Genomic DNA, 25,341 nt, shown 5'->3' with positions numbered 1-25,341 from the left:
AGCCTCTGAGTGAATCTCAGGGGGGCTGAGTTCTAACCGTTTCTCTGGTACAGTGGGGGTGGGACTGATTGATCTCCGCGACTGAATGAGGGCATGGAGTTGAGCAATGTGGTTTGCCCTGTGAGTGTCAATAACAGGGGCACTTCCTCTCCGGGTTGCAGCTCCCAATCGAGTCCTGAGCTCTGGGCTCAGTGTTGCCCCCCATACTTCACCCTTTTCACAGGAGTGAGGTTGATCGGTCAGAAAAGGGCTACTGATGTGGCACTGATCGAGGAGCAACCCAAAAGCAAAACACATGTTACTCAAAATGAATAGCTTGTAACAAAACAAACTATATGATGAGATGAGGACAAACAAACTTGCTGTGCATGACTGGGTTAATGAAGACTGATGTGCAAATGTCCAGAAATGTGTTGATTGTACAGATGAACGTTGTGTGTGCGGATACAGTGTCTGTGCCCAGTTCCAAGGCCATGTGAGCCATGGCTGCTTTCAAAGAGTGTTTGTATTTTAATAAATCTGAACGTACATGGTCCACCTGGGTGTGTATGCTCCTGATACAGACCTGCTGTGTTGCCATAGTAATAGGCTCCAGCAGGGACTGGTAGAGGACACTCTGCTGGCTGCTGTGGGATTCCGAGTACACAGTGGAGCCCATGCCACTATCAAGTGTGCCGTCTGCTGCAGAGACACAGAAATCTTGCACTTATTAAAAAATAAAAAAGTCAGAAATTAAGCTCATTTATTTTTGAGTAGAGGAGAACTGAATTTTTTACATGTCACTGAGGTGGCACTGGCTGGTACGTTACACAGCCTGTTGTGCTGGTCTGCCTCTGGCTCTTCAGGTTCCAGCAAAGGGTGTCCTACATGTGCAACTCCAGCAGGGATGCCCTGAGATGTTGTCATCTGGACCCTGTGCCCCCCCTTCACCTTGTTCCACTGGAACTGCAGCAGACACAGTTCTCTCTCTTCTCCATTTGATCAGTGCCACACGGTCCCTGATGGACTTTCCCACAGTCTTAGCATCACTGTCATGGAAGAAGCCAGACTCCACCTGACAAAGAAAAGGGAAAAGGCATGACTTCCAGGATATTTTAGCATAGAGCATGTGAGAGAAGAGAGATCACATTGTGTGAGGGAGAGAGAAAGAGCAAGAAAGGAAAAGAATAGAAAATCTATTTCAAGGGGGATCAGAGCAGTGGGGACAAATTGCTTTTGTCAGCAGCTTGGTTCACTGTTCACAACCGAACTGTCTGAACTGTTACATCTGCAAATAAAGATGAAGACACAATACATAGAAGACATGTTATACATGCAAAAACAATCCAGTTGTCTCAAAACCAAAAGGGGAGAACACAACATAAAGCAGTACAAATATTTGAAAGAAAAAAGCTAGACAAGCCAATATGTTGTGAGTATTAAATCTAACACTATTTAAATAAACCACGTTCATTCATCTGATGTGCAGCATACAGAATACATGTTATAAAATGTCATAGAAAACACATAGTAATAAACACAGTAATTGTTTGGAACGGGCCGATTGCTTGGCCTGTGGTATTGCTGCATGTAGCATTCTCCAGAACCATTGTAACCCCAAATAACTTACAGAAGGCCCTTGAAGCAACCCCACTGTATACTACTGACGTACTGTGTACTTCTACTTCAGAGGAAAACGCTGTACTACTACATTTAACTGACCGAGAACTGTTACGGTTACGTTGCAGATTCAGATTCTTACTCACAAAATATCACAATTTAAATATGATGCATTATTATTCATTAAACTATCCAGCATTAAAATAGAATTCAAAGCTCCCCCTTAAACAGATGTTAAGTGTAAGTACATTGTGCTGATTTAATGTCTCTTTTCACTTGAAGTAAACATTTGAATGCAAGACTTCTACTGTGCGAAATTAAGTTTTACTATTAATAATTATATAGACAGAAAGAAAACTATTTGAGTACTTCTGCTATCACTGCCAATAAAAACATTTCCAGTCAGAGAAAGGGTGAAAAGTAAAGGGAGACGCTGTTTGCCTGGTGCCCCAAATCATTATATTATTATAATAAACATTTCAGCTAATCTATTGTTATGGCAGCGTTTTTGTCCAGCAATTTTTTTCCCCCTCAACCTTTATTGTGCAGTCGTTTAGTTTTATTCACAGTTTATTAATATCTAACTCTGTCCAAACTGCTCCAAATTCCAAACGGCAAGTTCATTGGGTACCCAGGAAGCCAAGTTTGAAATAGATTCTCGAGTTATTTGAAAGACAATGGACACAGACACACACACACACACACACACACACACACACAGACACACACACACAGAGACACACACACAGAGACACACACACAGAGACACACACACACACACACACACACACACACACACAGTCCAAGGTTTATAGTTAGATTAGCACACAAACCAGAATGAATGACAAAACAAAGGGAGATCCAGGGCCATCAATGGAAACAAACCACATCTCTCATGTGCCTGTCTGTAGAGAAATGACTGTGGATGAGGAGTGACGTGACATGGGAACATGCTGGCCATACAATCTCATTGTGCTGTTGGTCCACATGTCTGCTCTTATGCCCAAGGCAATTGTTACAGAGAGGCCTTTCTATCCCAGCTTGACAGCCTGGTCAAGGCCAAAACAGCACAGATAAATGGAGGGAGAGAGAGCAGATAAGAAAGAAGGGAAGAGATGTGAGGGAGAGAGAAGGGAAGAGATGTGAGGGAGGTAGATGGGGGGGGAGAGAAGAGAGAGTGAGAGAGAGAATGAAAAGGAAGAAGTTGGTTAAAACAAGAGGCAGAAAAAGAGAAGGCCAGGAAAGCAGCTGACACAACTCACAAAAACTTCTCTCTTTCACCGACTCCTTTATTCACACGTCAAGCACGTCCTGTAAGATTCTTGTGCAATATCTAATAACACATTGCAGATGTTTCTCAGTCTTCATGCAGTAGACTGGCCTAACATAAATCTGTTTCAAAGCAAGTTTGTTGCTGTTAAAGGACAAAGCCTGACAAAGACTATGTTTATATTTTCCATCTGAAGTTGAGCTGTGTTAACTCAAATCGCTCTTAATCCAATACCCCAATAAATAATTGCGTGGTGCTCCAGAATATTAGATGAGTGACATAAAGACTTGAGGTTGGTATTATCATTTCTCCCACAAATCTTCAGTTTTTCTGGGCCATGTTTTTATTGCAGGGCCTGGGCGCCTTATCTGATAGTGTTCACTTGAGAAAACAATGTAAACAAAAGGAAACAAACAAAACCGCAATCACTGTATTACTGGAGGATCAAGCAATCACTAGTAATCTGCATTTGTGTCCATTCCCCAATGATGAGATATAAGAAATGGCAGCAGCTAGGACACACTAAGCCAGAAATACATGCAAATCATGACAAACTGCATAACTAGGATGGGTTAAAAAAAATTGTCTAGATGCCATATTTTTAAGGGAGACAGCAGCATGTAAAACAAAGAAATAGATAAGGATTCCAAGTCCAGATTTATCTCCAAATATTTTCCATGTATGAATAAGTTCTTCTGACTATACCTTCAATTATTTACTCACCATCTCTTGTGCCACAACCTCAGGGACATCCTTTTCCAGGTCAAACGTGAACTCGATGGCTCCACTCTCCTTGTACTTCCCTTTTAACTTCTTGTGGTCCTCCACCCACAGTTTCAGGGCTATGCAGTCCTTTTTTCCATCATCCTCCTCAGCTAGCTCCACCCTTACACCTGTGTCCTCAGCAAAGAAAGCATGGTTCAACAGGTCCTTGATGGTGTACCTGGGAGAAGGAACACCAGAGCTCAAGACTCAGGCACAAAAATTACACACACTGGTGCCATTTATCTGTAATGTATAGTGTTTGCAGATAGCGTTGGCATCAATATGGTTAACTGTGGTACAAGAATTCTGGTGTGTTGATAGTGTAAGGACATATAGGCACAGTAATTACGTCATACATGGACATGGATTTCCTTTGGAGCAGAGACAGAGCCACTGAAGTCACTCACTGAACCCAAGCATGCTTCAATAAAAAGCCACTGGAAGCTTATTAAGGGTTATTTTCCCCTCTGTACACAAACTCATTATGTAACAGAAATTGAAAGACACCCGGCAGATATGGTGGGAGACTGTAGTGCTGCTGAGAGCCCAACTGTCAGCACCACAGCAATGAAGGGGGGGTGAGACGAGGCATGAAAGATGAGAGGGCACCTTGTGGGCCCTATTGGATGGACACTGAACAATAATGGGCACAGTCACTCACCGCTCCTCTTTCTTTTGGCAGATACACTCCCCAATAATCTCCTTGATTTCAGGATCCATGACCTTGTTGTAGCTGGCTGGCTTCACTCCCTGAGGAAATGGAAATATAAACAAAATGCTGAGGACATGCCATTGAAGGATACTCTGTTAATGAAAAATAATGATGAAGGAAAAACAAAGGAAAGAGCTTAGGGATGTTTTTGTGATACTCCACCCCAAATCTGATCTTTTTCAGATACTCACACCCTGTAGGCTTTTCAACCTTGACAGAGCACGGCAACTGAGGTCAGCTTGATTGACCATGCAAGTTGCAATGGATTCCAAAAAGCATCAAAGCATTTAAAAGAAACCTTTCAAACCACTCCTGCAGCATAGTCAACTTCTCTTTCTCGGAGAGCTCAGTATGTTCACCAAATTATAGCTTTAACACACAACATCCATCTCAATTCTTACACACAACCTTGGTGAGTTTGTTTGTGGGCTGATGTATGCTAAATTGCGCATGTTGCACCCGTCTCCTGATCTTACATTGGTCAGGAGAAGCAGCGGTCTTGAGTCTGCCCTGGTTCCTGTTGTTGTTTTGTTTGTGAACTACAATTAGAACACAGTTATACCTAATTACTATGCTATTTTGACTGTTCAGAACATCCTGAGCATATGTATGGACACCGACAGCAGGAGTGGTTAGAGAAGTTAAGATAGACAATTGTATATACTTTTCCACTGTGAGTGTTTGAATCTCAATAGATTTTGGTTGGAGTATTACTTTTTAAATGGTGGGATTTTTGGTAATACTACATTTTCTTAGCTCAGCACTCTGCCCTCACTTTTTGCATCTTATAACTTATAAAATACTGTATATGCATGCTCCGAATTAACATTTCTACCTATTATGCAGCTGCAAGCTGTATATGCTCAGGGAGTAGTATAAAGCTATCAGGGTTTCTCTTTGATCAATCTCCTATTAATATCCTGCAGTGGTCCCTGCAGGGCACTATAATATGCATACAGTAACAATGCAGATAACAGTATCTAGAGACAGCTGCATTGATGCTGCCCGACCATTAATATGGGCATAAAGCCTACTCTTCTTCAACAGCAGGGGAAAGAGTCATCTCTCAGATTCCCACACTGCCAAGTCTCAAGTGTGGAAAATCAATACCCTTCATCAAATCAGGAAGGCTAGCATGGTTTTAGACACCCCCTAATCTAAAAGCAGTTTACAGTATGTTTTGCTTGTAGAGACACACTCACTGAAATGGAATGGAATACAGCCTTTAGGCTTTATTTAAAAAACAAAGGGGATTTGGACTCCCTCTGTGACTCCATATGGCTCATTAGATTATTCACCCAAGAAACAGAGCAGAGCAGATCTTGTACTATAAAAGAAATGCTGCATTTCTGCAATTAAAAACTCCCTGGAGTTATGTGGTGAAGCAGCTAAAACATCCCTAACATCATTGTGCCCTATTTCACAGGTTCACTGAGCATGACCCTGAGTTATTACAAAATGCATGTTACAAGAAGGAAGACCATGGCAAAAACAAGTTAGAAACACAATTATACCTTTTTCACACCAATGACCAGGGTTATCTGACCCGTGTTCAACCCTTCTTTTGTCAATTGAAACCAAGCTGGTCAGCACTGGGTGATCCCTGGTTATGACAATTTAGATACGACCTGGGTGACAACCCGGGAGCAATGCCTATTAATCACCTCACATAGGCGGGGGTTTACAGATCATATTCAGTGAACAACTAATTTTGTTACATACTTCAGTCCAGCTGTACACCAACAGAACTAGTGTTTTGTACTTTAATTCCTCATTGTACAGTAGGCTCTCTGCAGCCTGCAGTTTCAAACTGCAGGCTGGCTAGTTTAATTGTCCACCTCTGCATTTCATTTATTGCAGGTGCAGCAGTAAACAAGGAAGTATCTCTAATATCGATTTATGACAATTTTTGGACGAGGGGAAAACATTTATCTAGAAGTTTTATAACATTGTGTGATCAACAACATTAATAACATAACATTAATAAAATAATATTAGAAGTAAAGTTATGCTTTGCTGTCGGCTTGCCGGGGGTGTTGAACGTCAAAAAGTAATGAAGTAACCTGAAAACCGCGTGTAGTTTCTTTTTAGCATCTCACATCACACTTTTGGTCACTATGACCACTACTGTCAGAAACAATGTACCAAAATATGAACCATAACGTCGCTGTCAACGGGCTTATCTGCTAATGTTAGCTACCAACCGTTACCTTGAAACAATCCACCAAACAGATGGTACCGTAAGGTTTCATTCATGAAACAAACTAGAAAAATGTACAGTATCTGGACTCACACTAGTGACTTTGCGGTATATCTGAGCAGCATTCTGACACTCAGAGTAGGGGTATTCTGAGGTGGCCATCTCCAGCATACACATGCCAAAGGCATAGACATCCACAGCCTCATCATAGTGTTCCTCATACATCTCTGGAGCCATGAATTCTGGGGTGCCTGAAGAGAGAAGAGTGCCAAATGGATAATATATGTATTTACTGCAAGAACCATTAATCTGCCAAATTACTTTTTAAAGTCTCCTACCTATGACGCTCTTAGCAAAGGAAGCCGCCTTTAGTGTTGCCAGTCCTAAATCCCCTATTTTGACTGAGCCTGTAGGTCCAGTGATAAAGATGTTGTCACATTTTAGGTCCCTATGGATGATAGGAGGGGTCCGGGTGTGGAGAAAGTGCAGGCCTTTCAGGATCTGTCTGCACCAGCTCCTCAGGACCTTTGGCTTCATTACCTTGAAACGCTTTAGATAGCTGCAAGAAGGAGAGGAAAACATTACTTGACAATTATAGGAGATCATAAAATATATTTTCAGTAAAACATAGATATGTTGACATTTCTTGTAAACAATATAGAAATGGCAAGTAAAAAACCGTCACAAAAGGCACAAATGGTTTTTTTTCCACTCATTTGTCACAGGAGTTGTCTGTACAACATCTACCTTCAACGGTACTCACGTTTTTAGCGTTCCTGACGTCATGAGCTCTGTTACTAAAACAATGCACTTCTTCCCTTTAAGGGGTGACTCCCAAAAGTCATAGAAACGGACAATGTTTGGATGTTGAAGACCCTTCAACATCTCTGCCTCCTCCTTAAAGCGCTGACGTTCCACTTTTGACAGCTTGCGATCCTAGAGGAAAGACGACAGATGCACCAGAAAGAAATAATGAATATAAAGCACTAATGATACAATACTTATAACATATTTGCTTCACAGGAACTGCCAGATGGAAGAGGCTGTCACCTTGGAGGCACTTCCTTGCACATTTTAAACTCATGCATCCAGTATGTTTTAGCAACTGGGAAACATGGCACATCTCTAATTGGACCATTTGTATATTAAAGCTAATAACAGTTTAATACCAGTCAGATGTGAACTCTCACTTGTTAAGCTTTAATTTATCCAGAAACACAGGGCATGTGGAAAGAGACATTGAAAGGGTAGCAAGAGTGACTGGCGGGAGAATGAACCCACACATTAAAAGGCACACTATGCAAGATTTGTACCTTAACATAACAGCTTCAAAGTCATTTCGATGGTAAACAAACTCGTAGTAAAGCGCATCATCCCAATAGCAAAGCAGGGGGGCAGGCCGCTGGCCAAACCAGCAATGCAGGTTTGGGAAGTGGCGCCCCGCCAAAATCTTGTGAGAATCACGAATTGCTTTACTACTATCGGTTCTGCAAACATCCGCTACACCAGCCAGAACCTTTTGGACATTGGTGACCAGCACCAGATATCTATTTCGAGTGTCTTTCATTACACGCACAACATCCCAGACGACATAGAGAGACCGCCGGGCTCTCCATGGATTGTCGTCGGGTCTAGGAGGCGGCGCAGACGGAGGAGGGAGAGGAAGCATAGCGGGGCCGCAGGTCCGGTGTTATGCTAAGGCTAGCATAGCACACAAGCAACCTCTACCGAGCCGGTATCTCTCCAATGCCAGATCCCTGGTGCATAAAACGGACGACATGGAATTACAACTCGCTGGAAATCTCCATGTTCATGAAACCTGGCTTCATCCGGGGATACCCGATGCTAGCATGCAGCTAACAGGCCACACTCTGCTACGCTGGGACAGGACTGAGGACTCTGGTAAGAGCAGAGGAAGGGGGCTCTGTATGTACATGCATGAGAACTGGTGTAATAACAGGACAATTAGATAAACACTGTTCCTCTGACCTCGAGGACATATCTGTAAGATGCCGGCCTTTTTTTCCACTGAGAGAGCTAACAGTAGTGATCATCACGGCTGTGTATATTCCACCGATGCCAATGTAAAACACGGCTCTCTCTCTCCTGCTGGACACCATAAACTAACAGCAGCGGGCCCACCCGGACGGTGTTCATATAATTGCAGGACACTTTAATAAGGCCAACTTGAAGACTGTACTCCTGACATTTTATCAATATGTCAAGTATACTTGCTTGCGTTCTATGTTCTATGTTGTTGCGCTTGCTTGTTGTAGGTCAGTTTTTACGAAGTTGTCGATTCATCCATTGTTGATAATAAGATCAGGCCGTGAGTGCAGAAGATCAGGCCGGGATTTCCGACAGTGCAGAAATACAAATACTCCACAGTGACTCTAGGGGTAGCTGTTTGACAAAAAACAGAAACTGCATAGTACGCCTTTAACATGGTCACACCCTCTACACCAGGGGTCCGACAGGTAGCCCCCAAGCCCTCAGGCCTGTTCTAAAAATGAAAATTGAATATTGATATTATCCCCACCTTGTTAAGTCATTGTTGATAATTATTGTGAGGGGTCATTAACATGACCAGTGTCTTCACATAAATGCATTAATTTAATAATCAAAAACTAAAGGCAAACTGAGCAAATTTGTTATTTCATAAGAGTGTATCAAACTGGTAGCCCTTTGACTCAATGGTCTCAGTTTCAAAAAGGTTGGTGACCCCTGCTCTACACACTGCAGCTAAAGGTTACGTGTCATCGATTTCTTCCATCTTTCTTCATCTCCTTCACTTGCTTTCTCACCCACTACCTTTTGCTCCTTTACCCCCTCCCTCCATATCTGCAATCTGTGTCTGCAACCCTAACACTAACCACTCCCTTCTCCATAACCAAGCATACCCAACACACACAGAAACACATCTGCGATAAGCGCTTCCTCTCAATCGTTTCCCTCTACAGTTCTCTGTAAGGCTGACCCCACTCTGAGAGCACCTTGCTCTAGGTAGTGCCAAGGGGTTCTTTACTGCAATTTCCCTTCTTTTTTTAACCACCACAGCAACGGCTTATGTAACAAACACACATTTACACTCAGCAGCACTGAGCATGGACTAGAAGCACGACCCCACCCCTAACAGGGAGCGACGACACCGACGGTGGAATGCGATGAAGACAACGTAGCGAGATCCATTTAATTATTCAACCACAGTGAACTGCCTGTAAGATGAAACTGCGTGACAAATATGAAATCAACCTGAATAACCTAAAAATTAACAAACTCAAAATGTGTTGTGATGCAATGCGTTGAGGAGTAAAGTGATATGATAAGAAAGCATGGTGGGTGGGTGTGTGTCATATTAGGTTTTGTGTGCAAGTGTGTGGGGGGTGGGGATTTTCACTGCACTCTTCTAAAGTCCCATGAATAATTCAGTTCTGCAGAAAACCTTTTCTACTGAGGAGAGCTGAGCAATGGAGGGCTGGGGGCTGGGGCCGCCCAAGCTGGGCTGGGTTATCCCCAGATGCTGATGCAGATTGCTGCACAAGAGCAGCACATTGACTGAAGTTTACCTGAACCACATGTCTAAAACGAGGAAAGAGACAAATTAAATCAAATTTTAACCCTTGAGCACTGCAGCTTTCCTCCCCTGAGGGGACACTCTTCTCCCCATTTTATTGTTTTATCTTTCTTGCTCCCTCCTCCTCCTCATCTCTGCACTCATCTTTCAGGAATCCTGCTGCTATTCCTAAATAACCCCTTTACCCCCACCACAGAGTGTTCCCCAAGTCCCAATCTCTCTCTCACACACACACACACACACACACTTGCTCTCCCACTTCTGTTTTCCCTCTCAGCAGCCATTGGGGCTTCTGCATAATTTAGAGGCCACATGTAGGCTCAGAGGTGTTGTGCACAGCATGGCGAGATACACAGACATATACATATGCACACTGAGACACTAAAAGAATGTCACTCCCAAGACACACATACCAGACAAAGGATATCACGGCAAGCATCTGTAAATGAGATTTGTTAATTGCTTCATAGTAACTGTGAGAGATTTGAGCTTTAACAAGTGTGACTCATTATTAGATTTGAAATCCGCTGCATACAGTTTATTTAGTGTTTCTGTGCATGTACGTTTTCAGAATCTTATCAAGCCTTTACTGTACACATGGCTGTAGAAAAGGTTCAGCTTGCCACAGCAGAGTGTGGAGCCGCCCAGGCGAGGGGACACACACACACACACACACACACACACACACACACACACACACACACACACACACACACACACACACACACACACACACACACACACACACACACACACACACACACACACACACACACACACACACACACACACACACACACACACACACACACACACACACACACACACACACACACACACACACACACCTGGCAGGAGGGACAGGAAAATAGATTGTGACATTAGCAGGAAGCAATCTATAAAGCTATGATGTAGACTCTGCTGGCACCCACTCCATCTGTGTACTGAACTATATTAGTTCCCCAGCTCTGGTAGCTCATTCAGCTGCACAGACATATCAGACCAGGTAATAGATTAAAATGTTCATCCTGGGAACTGTGCAGGCTAATATACCATGTAATTGCAAAACTATGTGTTCAAATTCAAGTTCCTGGTATAATGTCACATGTTGTCTATAATGCATGCTGTCCATTTAAAAAGAAAGCGGCCTCATTGTGGAGAGATGGCGATCAGCTCAGCTACTTTACTTAAAGATCTGTAAGCTGTAAGACTTGCAGTTCCCATTAACAGGAGCTAATGGCTATATATAAAAGGCTCTAGCTGTTGCACTGTCCACGCCATTGATTGAGCATGGCACAATACTGCCTTAGTTTGGAGTTTGAATTGCACTGAGGCCACCTATGCTACAGAATGTATGGTATGCGCTAGTAGATGGTATCACTCCAGGTGCCTTACAGTGCCAGCAAGTCCTAGACAAGTCTACAAGTACCCTAATATATCTGGACCCTTGTTAATTATTTTGAGTTTCTAAGTGCAACATACTTAATAATAATAATAATAATAATAATAATAATAATAATACCATGGTGAACCTTTGATACATAAATGGCTTTGATTTTTGTGTTTTAAAAGAAAAAACAAGCTTGTCTATGTAATGTAGTTGGCATCGCTAACTAAACCTTATTGGCCTATTAAACTAATGCAGAGAAAAAAAAACATAGCCTAACAAATCTGTCAAACAATGAGCATTCTTCATGTGAAAATAGTTCTGGAGTATCCAGCTTTCCAACAGACAAAAGTACTAACCGTAGAAAGCTCTGAAAGCATGTCAAAGAATTTACCATTTAATTGGAATTCCTGCCATCAACAGAAGCATAAAAAAACTTATGCTCAAACAACATCACAAACCCTAGTGAGTCAAAACACTGTTTTCCTGACCACAGAATGATGCAGCCCATTTTTTCCTGCAGTGACTGTACTTTTTGCTTGATAAAAAAAAAAAAAAAAAAAATACCCACAGGGATTGAGGGGCTATATCAGGATGATGGTCAGCTATTGATTATCCACTAATAGAATCAGATTGCCCCTAGTGGGGGAGCTGTCAGGCTAAAGAATGTCGAGGCAGGGCACCTCTCTGGAGCATCAATTTTTAACATCCGACAGACTCACAAGTGCACACAAACACAGTGAGTGATAGATGCTGATGGTGTTCTTAAACTGAGAACAACTTTATAAACACAAATTCTAAAGCTGAAAACTACTGGGTAGTGTTTTAATAAAACACACACACACACACACACACACACACACACACACACACACACACACACACACACACACACACACACACACACACACACACACACACACACACACACACACACACACACACACACACACACACACACACACACACACACACACACACACACACACACACACACACACACACACACTTAAATATTTTAATCCGAGTTGATAAAGCACTTGATCACTTGTGATATTCTGAAAAGGGATAAATAAAGAGACAAATAAATAAATACATAAACTTCTGGTGTACTTACAAACTTGCCAATCCATTGTTTTATGAGTACATAACCTATTTGTACTAATGTAGAAGTTTGGTATAATTTCAGGCATTAGTGGGGTCATTTACGAGATACAAACGTGGATCCATTAGTCCCTGCGAAAAGATATTCAGCTGATAACGCTAACTCTCCCAATGTTAGACCCAGGTGAAAAAAGCTTCTGGGAGGGGGTTTGTTTGGCTCAAGGTCATGGTGCAAAGGACCCTAGGGTGAAATTACTCCGAACCATCACTTTAACACACAATAAACGAGAAAAGACCAGTAGCAAAGCACAGAGACAAAGAAGGTTTTATTCTCTAGTAAGAAATCTTAGGACCATAATGTTTTTTGGCATTGGCCCGGATGGGTCAATTAAATGACCAAGCAGCTGACCCAAGTCACCATCTAGACACCACCCAGCCGGTCTAATCTAGTTCTTCACATTTTAAGTTTAAGAGTACCCCCGATTAAACCATAATAGTTCACTCATAAAATCACTCATCTAGTGAGACTCACAATCAAATGAGTAAACTTATTAAGAGAGCAATAGGTTTCCGTATTAGTTGAAATTATGGCAGCCAAATACGCTAAAAGAAATCAACTTCTCCACAATCTCCACAGCTTTGTGATCTAAGTACCATTTTCTCTTTCACCCATTAAGTTGGCCTCATCATGATCCTTGGTTAACAAGGAGCACATTGGGTTTTGTAACAATGGTGTGACAGCAATGTATATTCAAACTTATCTTACCTCTACTATAAAACCTAGACAGCTATACCCAGTATGCTTGATATTAGGGGTGTGCAAAAAAATCGATTCAAATTGAGATTCAAGCTCTACAGATTCAAAATCGATTTATAGAATTCCAAAAATGTATTGGATGTATTAAGAATGCTCAATCCAATACTCTGCAGCAGAGCTGCTACCTCTGAACTCAATGAACTTCAGGACTCCACTGGCTCCGTTTGCTCACCGTGATATTCTCTCCCGACCGAGATACATCCACCGGGGATCGGGATGATCTTATGCATCCAGTAAGTCATCCTCTGCTATTAGTTTGTTTTGGTCTTAAGTTTTAAATGTATACTTTTTAATGTTCGATCTCTTACAAATAAAGATCTGCTGATAAGAGAGTTTATTAGTGATGCTAAACTGGACATAATGTGCCTCACTGAAACATGGCAACAGGCTAATGATTATTTCCATCTTAATCAGACAGCCCCTAATGGTTATTCTTACATCAGCCAGCCTCGCTCTAGTGGGCGAGGGGGTGGGGTTGCTGTAGTCTATCTTGACACTATCGGAGTTAAACCAACCAGTATACCTCAGTTTTCTTAATTTGAATGCTTGGCTGTTAAACTCTCTGGCTTTCAACCATTGATAATTTTAACACTTTATAGGCCACCAAAGCCATCTGATCTGTTCTTAACTTAATTTTCTGCTTTAATGACTTCACTTTCTGTCTATTCTCCCAATATATTACTTGTTGGTGATTTTAATATTCATGTTGATGCCGCTACGGCTTGTTCCATTGCTGCAGATTTTATGTCATTACTTGATGGTCTTTATGTCATTCAAAATGTATCTTTTCCCACTCACAACAAAGGTCATACTTTAGATTTAGTCTGTTCAACTGGTATTGTTCCCTGCAATGTAACTCATGCTAGTTACCCATCTCCGATCACAAAGCTGTTTTATTTGAAGTCTCTGCCCCTGTTTCCAGGTATAAACACCAACGCACCATAGCCTTCAGAAATATAAAACACATTAACCCATCTGACCTTATGAATTTCATAAATACATACTCGACCACTGACTCCCTCTGTCCCCTCAACCTCATCACTCATTACAACAACTGCCTATCCTACTCCCTGGATGCCCTTGCTCCAGCTAAATCTCATTCTGTCTCCTTCAGCCACTCTGCTCCGTGGTACACACCTGTGCTCCACCAGTTAAAAACCTGTGGGAGACGCCTTGAGCACCTGTATAAAAACGGACAGGCCTAGTATCTCATACACAGGCCTACAAAGATCACCTGTTGTAATATAAAAAAACACATTTTCTGCTACCAGATCATCTTACTATTCTAACATTATAAATTCTGTGAAAAACAATTCTAAGCTCCTCTTTTCCACAGTAAACCGGCTACTTAAGCCTCCTGATAACGTCTGTTCTGACCCCTCACCGGAACTCTGCAACAAGTTTCTAAACTTTTTTCATGCAAAAATTCAAGACATTCATCAGCATCTACTTAATATTCCTAGTTAGTGACGGGTCGACCCACACAGACCTCTCAGGTCGTCTGGGACAGGTCTACTCGTTGTCCCCAGAGTCAGAACTAAACAGGGGGAAGCAGCATTCAGTTTTTATGCTCCACATATCTGGAACAAACTCCCAGAAAACTGCAGGTCCGCAGCAACTCGGTTCTTTTAAATCAAAGACCTTTCTTTAAATAACGGTTAATTTGTTATACTGAAGTTGCATTGATGACCCTGTATGACACTCGATAACTGCTCTTTAAGGTTTAATTTCTTATACTGCACTGTAACTTTTATTTGCGTATTTTATCTGTTCTTTAAATTCTTATACTGCACTATCAATTTTATTCTTGTCTTTTAATGTTTTAATTTAATTTTAAAATCATTTTCTAACTGCTCTTTAATGTTTTATGTAAAGCACTTTGAATTGCCCTGTTGCTGAAATGCGCTATACAAATAAAGCTGCCTTGCCTAGTTCTCCAGTCCATAACCTGCCCTACACAACTACCTGACAGGGCTCTGCCTTTACGACTTCCCTCTCAAACTTCACCTTGGCTATGGAGAACCTGATCGCAGAGCTTGTCAGTAAATCAAAAACATCCACTTCCCAATTAGACCCCCTGCCTACCAGTCTTCTCAAAGCATGCCTGCCTTCCATCTCTCCCTTACTCACTACAATAGTTAACTCCTCCCTCTACACTGGCATTGTATCGCCCACTTTTAAGACTGCTGCTGTCACTCCCATCCTCAAAAAGCCCAATGCTGATCCTGATGATTTGAATAACACACACACACACACACACACACACACACACACACACACACACACACACACACACACACACACACACACACACACACACACACACACACACACACACACACACACACACACACACACACACACACACACACACACACACACACACACTTTAGGAAGTTCAATGTGCCCAGTCGAGTTCACATTTCAACAGTCAACCTGGTAGCTGAAGTACTCATTAAACGTATTTGTTTGATCCGAGTACAGCACTTTAAAGCTAAATGTAAAAGCTCTTTAACAGTTTTATACTTGAATTAAATGGATTTGAAAGCTGGCCAAAGCTTGGCACTTTAGTTGCAAAAGTTTTTATTTGTGTATGAAGACAAAGTAATATCAAACTACATTTAATTTGTTTCGTTTTTCTTTTAAATTGTATGTATATTACAATCACATGGGGAAAGTAACTACATTTACATACTGTGAATTTTTTATTTTTTTTAAAATCGAGAATCGTTTTTAAATCGAAAATCGATATTGAATCGTGAGCCTAAAAATCGGACTTGTATCGTGACATTTTCTGAATCGTACACCCCTACTTGATATGTGCCATAACACTTAAAGTGCTCATATTATGCTTTTTGGCGTTTCCCCTTTCCTTTACTGTGTTATCATTTTTTGTGCATGTAATAGGCTTCCAAAGTGCAAAAGCCCTAAGTCCACCCAAAGGGACTTACCATCTCCAACAGAAAGCACTGTTCCCAAACTGCTCCAAACAGCTCTATTGTAGTCTAGCCTTTTCTTCCATGACGAACGTGCGTCACTTTGTAACACGTTATAATGCTTGCCTAGCTGCTAGCGTGGCACTCCCTCATACTCTGCTTCTGACTGGCTTGTAGTGTTTACCTAGCTACTGCGCATGTGCGACTCCCAACAAAGATGGAACAGAAGTGAGATGCCTCACTCTGTAGCTAAAACAGAGAGCTCAACACACAGGGTGAAAAGAGGAGCTGCAGCAATGTGCAGTACAACAAAAATATGGTGTTTTTAAAAATTAAACCATGTAAACCTATTCTGATAAAACCTCTAAATACAATTATGAACCTGAAAATGAGCATAATATGAGCACTTTAAGAAAGAAAATATTTCACCCCAGGATGTACTTATAAAAACAAACTAAATCCGGACTCTGTTAAACATAAAGACATTAAAAAAGGTAAGTCTCACTCACACACATCTGGCCACACTAAACCACAGAGCATCCAGGCCTTAGTATAGCTTTTGAACACTGCAATGAAAAACTTAGGTTCAGTCACAACGATAATGTTATGCTTTATTTATTTATATCTATGCAGGATGGTTCTCTTTACTGGAGGTCAGGATATCACAGAACACGACACCTTAAAGCTGTGTCTTATTCAGAGCTTAGACATTTCAACATGAGGATGTTTGGAATCATGGGACTGGTTGCCAGGTTTAAGGAGGTATGCCAAATTACTTGGCCATCCTGCCACCCTCTGCACCCATCATCTCCAATAACAAATGACTATTGCAGTGCTTCTGCTGCCGTAAAAAAGCTGGTGCAGGGTGAGCAATGAGGCAGCAGAGTGCCCAGAGCTGAATTGTGTCCCATCAGTTATGACTGCACGAGAATTTGGCCAGCAGCTTTTAACAGCTTTACTGTTACTCTGACATGCAGCCACTCTACACCCAAGCTGTGCTAATTGGCACACTGGCACTAAGAGTGGTACAGTACAACATTTTAAATGAGAAAGAGCTGGTGAGACTGCTGTAAAGCTATGAGAGCAAAAATGTGTATGCTATCACCAAGCCTCGTCAAGGAGGAGCCTGAAAGACTGGAACACCGGCGAAGATGACAAGCCACTGAGATACTATGATAATAAGACAACAGTACTGTTAAAATCTGCCTACGGCCAAATGACTACTCTGTTTGGGTGTGAAGGGAGTGAGCTTATAAAAATGAGGGGGAAGAGATAAGGAGAAGCTGTGAGGAGGCGACATATGACAGATACCACCACACCCCCAGCACCCTTAGTTAAAAGAAAAGAAACAGGGGAACAACAAAGCAATATGTCACAGCTATGCTTATGACTAACTCTAAGTGGACTATAGTGAGATTTTATTATATGGGTGTTTAAGGGTATAACTGTGTGTCTGGCTGATTGTGACTGGGAGTTAGCCAGAGTGGATTAGGCCATACAAACCTCCTATAAACCTCTTTCCTGTCACAGATTAAATGTGTAGGCTGACAAACAAACAGTTCTTTGACAGAAAGATAAAGAACTAAAATGTCTGATTACATACTTGCCTCCTCAAAAAGACTAATGCTTCTTATGCAACAGCCATGATAACTGCTGACTGATCACATCTTTGTTTCTTTTCCTTAAAATCCTTCACATTTGAGGTGTTAAAAAATAATTTAAATGATATAAAATATTTTACAGTTGAACTACATTATCAAAACTGAATGAAAATATAACAAATTTTGCAATTCCAAACTTCACTGGAAATTTATTTTCTATAAATAACTACACAAAAAGGCATGTAAAATCAAAATGCTACCAATAAGATTAATAATGGTAATATACAGTATACACTACCGGTCAAAAGTTTGGGGTCACTTAGAAATTTACATTCCACTCCATTATAGACAGAATACCAGCTGAGATCAGTTGCATTGTGTTTTTTTAAACCAGGGCAGCAGTTTTCAGATTACATTATGTGCTTACATACAGTGGGGAGAACGCGTATTTGATACACTGACGATTTTGCAGGTTTTCCTACTTACAAAGCATGTAGAGGTCTGTAATTTTTATCATATGTAATCTTCAGCTGTGAGAGACTGAATCTAAAACAAAAATCCAGAAAATCACGTTGTATGATTTTTAAATAATTAATTTCCATTTTATTGCATGGCTACACATAAGTATTTGATCACCTACCAACCAGTAAGAAGTCCAGCTCTCACAGACCGGTTAGTTTTTCTTTAAGAAGCCCTCCTGTTCTCCACTCATTACCTGTATTAACTGCATCGGTTTGAACTTGTTACCTGTATAAAAGACACCCGTCCACACACTCCAACCTCTCCACAATGGCCAAGACCAGAGAGCTGTGTAAGGACATCAGGATAAAATTGTACACATGCACAAGGCTGGGATGGGCTACAGGACAATAGGCAACAGCTGTTGGTGCAATTATTAGAAAATGGAAGAAGTTCAAGAGGACGGTCAATCTCCCTTGGTCTGGAGCACCATGCAAGATCTCACCTCATTGGGCATCAATGATCATGAGGAAGGTGAGAGATCAGCCCAGGACTGGACAGCAGGACCTGGTCAATGACCTGAAGAGAGCTGGGACCACAGTCTCAAAGAAAAACATTAGTAACATACTATACTGTCATGGATTAAAATCCTGCAGCGCACGCAAGGTCCCCCTGCGCAAGCCAGCGCATGTCCAGCCCGTCTGAAGTTTGCCAATGACTATCTGGATGATCCAGAGGAGGAATGGGAGAAGCTTAGGTGGTCTGATGAGACAAAACTAGAGCTTTTTGGTCCAAACTCCACTCGCCATGTTTGGAGGAAGAAGAAGGATGATTACAACCCCAAGAACAACCGTGAAGCATGGAGGTGGAAACAACATTCTTTGGGGATGCTTTTCTGCAAAGGGGACAGGACGACTGCACCATATTGAGGAGAGGATGGATGGGGCCATGTATCACGAGATCTTGGCCAACAATGAAGATGGGTCGTGGCTGGGTCTTCCAGCATGACAACGACCCAAAACACAGCCAGGGCAACTAAGGAGTGGCTCCGCAAGAAGCATCTCAAGGTCCTGGAGTGGCCTAGCCAGTCTCCAGACCTGAACCCAATAGAAAATCTTTGGAGGGAGCTGAAAGTCCGTATTGTCCAGCGACAGCCCCAAAACCTGAAGGATCTGGAGAAGGTCTGTATGGAGGAGTGGGCCAAAATCCCTGCTGCAGTGTGTGCAAACCTGGTCAAGAACTACAGGAAACGTATGACCTCTGTAATTGCAAACAAAGGTTTATGTACCAAATATGAAGTTCTGCTTTTCTGATGTATCAAATACAAATAATGCAAATTAATTACTAAGAATTTAAGAAACATTTGAATGTAATTTTTGTCCAGTTTTGTATTGGATTAATCAGATGAGATGAAGATGAAAAACATAAGAGCCTTCTGTGTGCACTCAGAGTCATTAGTTTTCCTTACTCACTACTGTTTTTCTTCTCTTGTACTAATTCGCTTAAGCTTAATAGCCAAACAGATTGATTCCTCACGCTGACGTCGATTCAACATGTTGAATCGGATGAAAAAAGGCAGACAGGGGCCGACTAGTAGTGATGGTGCGTGATACACCGCACAAACTAGGGCACTCACCGTCAGTCAAAGTTGGCCCAACAATCTCCTTGGGGTGTCAGGGACGTAATGCTAACACACTATATGCAGACCCACTGTAAAAACCCATAGTTAATACAGCTAGCTATGAATAGTTGTGGTGCTATAACACCCAGGATGCTCAATGCCCATGTACTGTAAATGACTAAAGCCTAAAGAAGCCAGCGTGGGCTGTTGCAAGCCAGAAAGTGAGAATGGGGAGAGTGGGCAGTCTTTCACATGTGCCCCTTTTCTTACACCACTGATGAGGGTTGGAACTGAGACAAGGCAGAGAAGAGTGGTGTGCTGGTTAGAGATGTCCTGAGCTGATCTTTGCAGCCTGGCCAAACCCCCTCTCTCAACCATTTCATCAGCCGCTGCAGTGTGGGGGCACAGAGCCAGGGAGACAGCCTTGATTCAGCATATTACCCTGACCTAGACTAAACACCACGCAGGCAAGCAAGGGCTTTTCCTGCATAGATAATTTAAAAGCAGCCTGTTTCTTAATGTGAGAGGTATATTTACTAAAACGTGTCCAGGTCCTCAACAAAAAATTAAATTTCATTTAATGTGTTAAATGCATCACTGCCAACTGAAACTACTACTCCAGGTTGCTGTAGGTAAAAAGACAGCATAATAGCATGCTATCTTAACAGCACTAGCCAATAAAATCAAAACTCACATTTCTTAGAAGGTGCTGTATATTTTGTCAGCTTTGACGGTAGAATATAGGACAACAGCTGCAAGTGTCAAACAGTTTTTTCCATTACACTGATGTGAATACATACATACATACATACGCATTTCTAGACTTATTTAGGCTGTGCATATAGGCTACAAGTTGTACAGCCACCTGTCATATATAAGCAAATAAATAGCCAGATCAAGCGATAATTTTCTCTCATTTTTGTAATATTTTGCCCATGGTGAAGTGAACAAAATATAAAACACTTTTTTACAAGTCAACCCAGTGCAACATAACCAAAATGCTATAGCTTATATGACCACATGTTTGAATTAGCAACTCTGTGATGCAGGTGACTAAGATAAGACCCCAGCAAACCCCTTTATGGATGCATCACATGTACAAAATGTAAATATATCGCAGCCACATAAACTTCAATTTTACCAGTGATATTACTAAAGCTAAACAGAAAAAACTCAGAGCAAAACTCTATTCATCTATTATACAGTCCTTGAACATAAGAGGCTTTTTTAACTCATTATTACGTAAATAGCTTAGTGATACAGAGGTCAACAAGAGTGTGTATTGAAAGTAACCCATGTCTTCATACCACAGAGCCTACACTAAGCAGGAAGCCTTAACAGGATACAGAGGTGCTCCAGATTCGTTCATACAAATAACCTTCTTAAATTCGATAAGGATTACTCGTCCTAATGAGATGTTGTAACACCTTCTATTGTTGGGGGAGGGACGAGGGAGGTCAAAGGCCATTTAGTGAAATGATCATCAGTTCAAGGTTAGACTGCAGGAGTGTATGTGTGCTAAAGGAGTTTCTCTGGGAGGTTGCTCATTGAATCCTGGTATGATCAATGAAGACAAAACAACCAGTCAGATGTGCAGACACAGCAAGCACATTTATCGTGGGTTTTGGACAGGTTGGAGGGTTTCAGAGAAAAAAAAAACAAGACATTGGATAACTTCACCTAGGACTGTGGATGGCCATTTCTTTACCATTTTATAGACCAAACAATTAGGCTAATCAAGAAAATAATTGGCGAATAATTAGTCACAGATATAATCCTTAGTTGCGGTCCAACTGTAATGTGGCGAGGAGAAAAGTCTCAATTATAAAAATTCATGCCAAATGCATTGGCAAAGAGGTACATTAAGCCCAAATAGATCCTTACCATAACTGAATGAAATGACAATACTACAAACTGTGGTCTTAAAAGAGACAAAACATCTGACCGGTATGATGAGCTTCAACAAATGGATATTGGGCTACTGCAATGTACTGGAAGGTGTTTCTTTAATATTGTCCACCTCTGTTTATTGAAGATCTTTCTACCAAGCATATCAAACTTACATAAGCATTCGGAATGATGCAGATTTTCTTACAAATAGTTAGAACTTTCTCAATAAGCAAAACATTGCTGGTGGGCTGTTAAACTAAATGAGAAGGTGAGCTTCCCTCATTTGTCAACACTAATTGTTTTAACTACAAGTGGTGTGTGTGCATGTGTGGGTTCCCATTGGCCTTTGCTAAACAAAGATATACAAAAATTGGTTGCACAAAGCATGAATTTGTTTAAGACGTAAAGTAAGCCGATTATGGAACATTTATTCCCTGGCATCCTTCCCCTTAAGACAATGTGTGACTCAAGCCAGGTCATACTTTTTCTCTAAGCCCGTACACAAATGTAAAACTGACATGAAACTGAAAAGTATGCTTTTTAAAATAATTATTTCTTTTTTTAAATAATGCTAGCTGTGTCCGTCTCCTATATATAAGATCTAGATTGCATTAACTAGCCTTTTTCCAACAAGTCTGATGGAGCTTTACCAAAAGCCACATTTATGTGGCTCTAACAGGCTTGTACTCCTCTCTTCAGTAGGCTGAGTGACACGGGAGCTCAGGCATGCCTGAAGAGGAGGCCACTGATGGGGCACGGTTAGCTACAGCCACTGGGTCTGGCTGCTCTTGCATCCCTGTGACCTCTTAACGCCAAAAGGGCTGTAACCAATGACCCACTTGAGCGTCTCCAACTTTGTTTTCCTTTTGCCATCTGAGCAGTCAAGAAGGGGTTGTTGTTGTTAGCGCTATGCATGTTAATCCAAAGAGACAGCCATAAACTATGCTCAGAAATACATTACCATATATAATAATATAACATGGCTCAATCTAATCAACCATTAAAGCAAAATCCAGTGTTTGTAACCAAGATATTGACCTAATGGTGTCATTTTCTGGATCCATTTGGTTCAAAAATACCCACATTTCCAGTAAACACTTAAGAGACAGGTAGCTTCATAGTCTGCGATAGTATCATTGCCAGCTCTGCATTCACAAGCTGAGAACAAGATTTAATCTACAGAACAACACACTCACTGCCAAATACCACAGATAGTTCTGTACATAGTCAGAAGTAAACTCTGTGTCTGTGTGGGTGCACACAGAATTCAACACTGAAATAAAAATTATATACACAGAGCCACAATTGGCAGAAACTGGAAGTTTCCAAAGTTTAACAAATAAATTCCAGTGAGCAATGATAAAAAGAGACAAGGCAAACAGAAACCGTTTCTTCTCAACAAGAAAAAAACTCACAACAGGCATCTTTCTCTCAGATTAACATCCTTGTCTGAGCCAGGGCCATCTGTGTTATGCCAGTAGCCTGGCACAGAAACAAAGATGTGGGGGAGATGGGAATGGGAGGAAAGGGGGCAGGGGGTTAAGAGAGAGTGAAGTGGGAGGAAGAGAGACAGAAAGAATAAACACAGAGCCAGATTAAAATGTCTAGGCAAAAAAAAAAAAAAAAAAAAGCCACGTGACCACTGGAAGAAGGGAAAACAGTGGAAAATCACAGAGTCATGTCTCCTTCCCTACACCTTCCACAGAGAGTCTTCCACCACAGTTCACTGAGCTAGGTGCTGGCATCATCTACATGCAACACTGAAGAGTAAACATGCATAACACAGGCAGGCAGGAATACATTCTTCACTATTTTGGGTGCAATCTTAAAACTAGTTGATACCTGTACTATGCTGTTGACTATGATCGAGAAGATACGGTGGGATTGTGGGCAGCGTCGGTTCTTGGCTCAGACCAACTTTCTTTAAAAGTGACTCCTTGCATGACGCACAACAACATTAGGCATGCTGGTAAATCCCACTGGAGCTACAAACTCTAAATTTCACTTTAAGAAAGTCAATAAAACATTTAGTTAGTTTGCCGCACTAAGATAAAGAGTCTGCTGGCCAATCTTAGTATACCTACTCAGATTAAAGACATGTTCAGTGCACACCATCACACAATGAAGCAACGCTAGACCTTGTCCAAAAGGATCAACATTAAATGGCACTTTGATTGTGGCTTTGTGTAGTACAGCAGCTTAAATGTACTGAAATATCCAAAATGACGAGCTGAAACTTTTAGTTGATTAATCAATTGTTGGCAAATTGTTAAACAAAAACACCCAAATTCCCTGGTTCTAGCTTCTCAAATGGGAATATTTGCTGGTTTTCTTGGTTCTTTCATTTTAACAAACTGACTGAAACCACTTAGAAGGATCAACTCACCGAAGGTCAATTTTATAAAGGCAGGATTAATAATCGACATGAGATCACAAGCAGTTCGGATCAACTAAGGAAGGCACCATGAGACCTTATTGACTCAGGCATACAAAGTCTCAATTAATGGTTCTGATCCACTCAGTAAGCTAATGAACCAAAGAGTACTCTGGAGAAACACATTGATCAGGTCAGCATAGTATTTTGTTTATCCAACCGTTTTATGGAAAGCTACAATATATAAAAGAGCAACTATATGAGAACACGATTGTGAGAAAGGACCATTTGTATTGTGATTACCATCTGTTATTGACTGTCCACTAGAGGGAGCTTTATTGTGTCACTAGGCGAGAATAAAAAAGTAAACTGCTTCCTGTTCCACATCCTATCATCTGCTGAGTCCAATTGCAACTCAGTGTTATCAAGTTGAGGTCTGGTTTTGCTCACCGCTACGATCAAGTCTGTATGACATCATCACCCAAATTAAGTCATCGTACCTCTCATCGCAACTATATCTTTACTCATTCCTAGTTATCTTTAAAGTATTTTCCAGTGATAAGGTGTGTCGTACAAAACCGGTCTAGTTCTTTCAATGCATTCTTTAGTCAAATCAGGTTACTGACGCAGCATGTTTTCAGTACCATAGGAGAATTAGTATTCATTGATGCCACAGGACCGCCACACGGTTCCCAGCATGCTACAGCACAATTGGGCTGCTTCCTGTCTGCCTACCTCCTGTTGCACAGAGGGAGGGAGGCAAGGAGTAGCACAGCTCATAACATACAGACACAATGCTGGGACCGAGCACACACAAGCATCTCCTGCACTGTCCACTCCAATAACTGTGCTCAGTCTCATTACATTATCAGCTGGGCAAATTACTCAAAATATAAAAAGGATGGTTGAGCGTAAACTGTTGGAAATTAATCCTAACTACGGTATTTTAATCTGAACGTTGAAAGAACAACATCACAGTAGAAGTTCTCTTTCTTTAAGGGGGCCAACCTTGCTTACTGTAGTCCCCCTTAA

The 25,341-nt window shown here is 41.4% G+C and overlaps 1 protein-coding gene across 1 annotated transcript in view; it reads right to left on the bottom strand.

Annotated features, from left to right (window-relative positions):
• Window positions 1-25,341, bottom strand: part of LOC114558946 (serine/threonine-protein kinase WNK2) — a 50,208-nt gene that overhangs the window by 22,039 nt on the left and 2,828 nt on the right. The window contains 8 exon segments of the mRNA XM_028583268.1: window positions 530-681; window positions 777-873; window positions 875-1,054; window positions 3,593-3,812; window positions 4,296-4,384; window positions 6,640-6,797; window positions 6,885-7,105; window positions 7,310-7,482. Coding sequence (XP_028439069.1) covers window positions 530-681; window positions 777-873; window positions 875-1,054; window positions 3,593-3,812; window positions 4,296-4,384; window positions 6,640-6,797; window positions 6,885-7,105; window positions 7,310-7,482 — 1,290 coding nt within the window.

This window comes from Perca flavescens, chromosome 7, assembly GCF_004354835.1.
Source record: "Perca flavescens isolate YP-PL-M2 chromosome 7, PFLA_1.0, whole genome shotgun sequence".
NCBI lineage: Eukaryota > Metazoa > Chordata > Actinopteri > Perciformes > Percidae > Perca > Perca flavescens.
Note: the sequence above shows the minus strand (reverse complement) of the source record. Positions and strands in the feature narration are given on the sequence as shown.